This window comes from Solanum pennellii, chromosome 3 (genome assembly GCF_001406875.1).
Source record: "Solanum pennellii chromosome 3, SPENNV200".
NCBI lineage: Eukaryota > Viridiplantae > Streptophyta > Magnoliopsida > Solanales > Solanaceae > Solanum > Solanum pennellii.
The window spans coordinates 16,403,026-16,405,801 of record NC_028639.1 but is presented as its reverse complement, the minus strand read 5'-3'; the positions used below and the strand labels follow the sequence as shown (position 1 = coordinate 16,405,801).

Genomic DNA, 2,776 nt, shown 5'->3' with positions numbered 1-2,776 from the left:
ATTATAATTATAATTATAATTATAATTATAATTATAATAATAATAATAATAATAACAATACTAATAATAATAAATAAAAAAACAGCTCTTCTCTCCCAGAATGCTCTCAGCGTAGGTTAGTTAACCTGCGCAGTGAAGGTGAAAATGGCGAGGGGAAGAGGACGAGGACGAGGAAGAGGCCGGAAAATGTCAATAATGACAGTTGGTAGCTCAGTTGGAGCTCGGGTGGAAGCATTAGAGGTAAAAAATCAGCAACAAGCTCAAAGTGAAGAACAGAACTATGAAGAAGGAGTGACTGAGAGTTCCAAAATAGCTAGGCGATTGAGCTTAAATTCTGTAGTGGAAGAAGAGGAAGCTTATGAGAACTCTGATCTAGTGCAAATAGCAGCTGAGAACAAGAAGGAAAGCAATGGAACAATAACTAAGAAGCAAGATGGAAACACTGTAGATGATGAGAGTAATGGAATAAGAGGAGAAGAATTGAGCAAGGATAAGGAACCCTGGGTTAATATGTTTAAGAACAACCGTGCAGCTAACAATGGTATGCAGCTGGCATATTTCCCACCACAAATAGTTAATGGAGAAGCAATGGTTCAGCTGGAAGGGAAAGAAGTTCAGGATGAAGAAGCCAAGTGGAAATGTGCACTCATAGCTTATGTAGTGGGTGAGTGTCCTGGGTATAATGCCATGAACAGATACATAATGATGAACTGGTCCAAAGCAGGTAAACCAGAAGTGTTTCTACATGAAGAAGGGTACTATATAATTAAGTTTCAGAGCCTAGATGATATGAATGAGATTCTATTCTCAGGACCATACACTATAAGTAATAGACCTATTATTCTGAAACAATGGTGCCCAGATTTTGATTTTGGGAAGGAATTCTTAGCTGAAATACCCTTGTGGGTTAATTTTCCAAGGTTACCTCTTAACTGTTGGGGAGTTGGATCACTGAGTAGAATAGCAAGTGCTATAGGTGTGCCTTTATTTGCTGATGAATGTACTACAAAGCAAACAAGAATTTCTTATGCTAGAATGCTTATAGAAGTTAATGTTACTAAAGCTATTCCTCAGCAGATTACAGTTGTAGATCCAAATGGAAGAACATTCTTACAGGAAGTTGTGTTGGAGTGGAAGCCCCAGTATTGTGACAAATGCCAAAAGATTGGACATCAATGTCAATCAGTAACACAAAAGGAGATGCCAAAGAAGAAAAAGCCTTGGAAGAAAGTCACACAGACATGGCAGTATAAAGGGCCAATTCAACAACAGGAGAAGAAAGATGAACCTATGGAGAGGCCAGTAATAGATGGAAATAATGCAAAGAAGGAGAATCAAGAGATAGAGAATGAAGAGGAGCAGGAACTTAAGCAAACACCTGAGCTCAATCTGAGGCCTCATACTGGAAGCATACACCTGGAGTTCAGCCTATCAAATTTTCCTATGCTTTCAGCTATACCAGTTAGAAATGGATTTGAGAGTTTAAGGAATAGTAAACTAGCTTCACTGCCTGTTGATAGAGGTGGAGATCTAAAGATTTGCTAATGAAGTGGAGTGTGTGGAATGTGAGGGGTATGAATAAAAGGTATAAGCATAAGGAGATTAGGCTGCTTCTACAACAGAATAAGACTTCTTTAGCAGGGTTAATTGAAACAAGAGTTAAAGAGACTAATAGCAAAGCTACTTTAAAAGCAATTGCTCCAGGATGGAAGATCATACACAACTATAAGGAGTCTGCAAATGGTAGAATATGGATAGTATGGGATGGCAGCTGGTATGATATCAAGTTAATAAGAAGCTCAGCTCAAATGGTTCATTGTCAGGTAAATGAAAGAAGCAAAGGGTATCAGTTTAATCTCACAGTGGTTTATGGATACAATACCTTAGAAATGAGGAGAAGCTTATGGACTGAATTGAAGATGGTAGCTCATAGTGTTTCAGAGCCATGGCTCATAATAGGAGACTTTAATGCTATTTTATCTCCTCAAGATAGATTAGCTGGAGTTCCTGTTACTTTGAATGAGATCAAGGATTTTGAAGAATGTGTTAAAGATATGGGAATTACTGAAGTACAATGGAAGGTAATTATTATACTTGGACAAATAAACAGGTTGGTAATGCCAGAATTGCTAGCAGAATTGATAGAGCCTTTGGGAATGATTGTTGGATGGATAAATGGGGTCATGCTATTCTAGAATATGGGAATCCAGGTGTGTCTGATCATAGCACCATGCACTTGCTACTTCATCAGAGTTATCATCAGATTAGAGTGAGTTTTAAGTTCTTTAATGTTTGGATTGAACATGAATCCTTTATGGAACTGGTGGATACAATTTGGAAGCAGGAATATGGAAGTGAAGTAATGAGAGGAATATGGTACAAGTTGAAGGCACTCCAGCCAGTCTTGAGGCAATTGAATAAGAGAGAGTTCCAATACATAGGCCAAAAGATTGAGAAGGCAAGAAGTGAACTTGAAGATCTTCAAGAGAAGCTTTATAACCAAGCACAAGATGATCTAGTTATTAAAGAAAAGGAGTTATTATAAAGCTGGAGAAATGGTCAATGATAGAAGAAAATGCTTTAAGGCAAAAAGCAAGAGCTAGATGGATCACTTTGGGAGATGCAAACAATAAGTACTTCAGTTCAGTGATAAAGGAAAGAAATCAAAAGAAGCATATTAGGAGTATATTATCACTAGATGGAAAGATGTTATATGAACCTCAAGAGATTCAAGAGGAGTTTGTCAAGTTTTATAAAAGTCTTATGGGGTCTTCAG

General features: G+C 37.5%; 1 protein-coding gene across 1 annotated transcript; it reads left to right on the top strand.

The window, feature by feature from the left end:
• The first annotated feature begins 1,544 nt into the window (after nucleotides 1-1,544).
• Nucleotides 1,545-2,545, top strand: LOC107013227. The gene is made up of 2 exons (XM_015213188.1): nucleotides 1,545-2,069; nucleotides 2,111-2,545. The coding sequence occupies exons 1-2, from the start codon at nucleotides 1,545-1,547 to the stop codon at nucleotides 2,543-2,545; spliced, it is 960 nt and encodes a 319-aa protein (XP_015068674.1).
• Nucleotides 2,546-2,776: the final 231 nt, after the last annotated feature.

What these genes read in the sequence shown, in the direction of transcription:
- LOC107013227 (XM_015213188.1), top strand. Translation starts at nt 1,545, where the DNA reads ATGAAGTGGAGTGTGTGGAATGTGAGGGGTATGAATAAAAGGTATAAG. An exon ending in AAGATATGGGAATTACTGAA is followed by an intron (nt 2,070 to 2,110) that starts GTACAATGGAAG and finishes ACAAATAAACAG; the next exon opens with GTTGGTAATGCCAGAATTGC.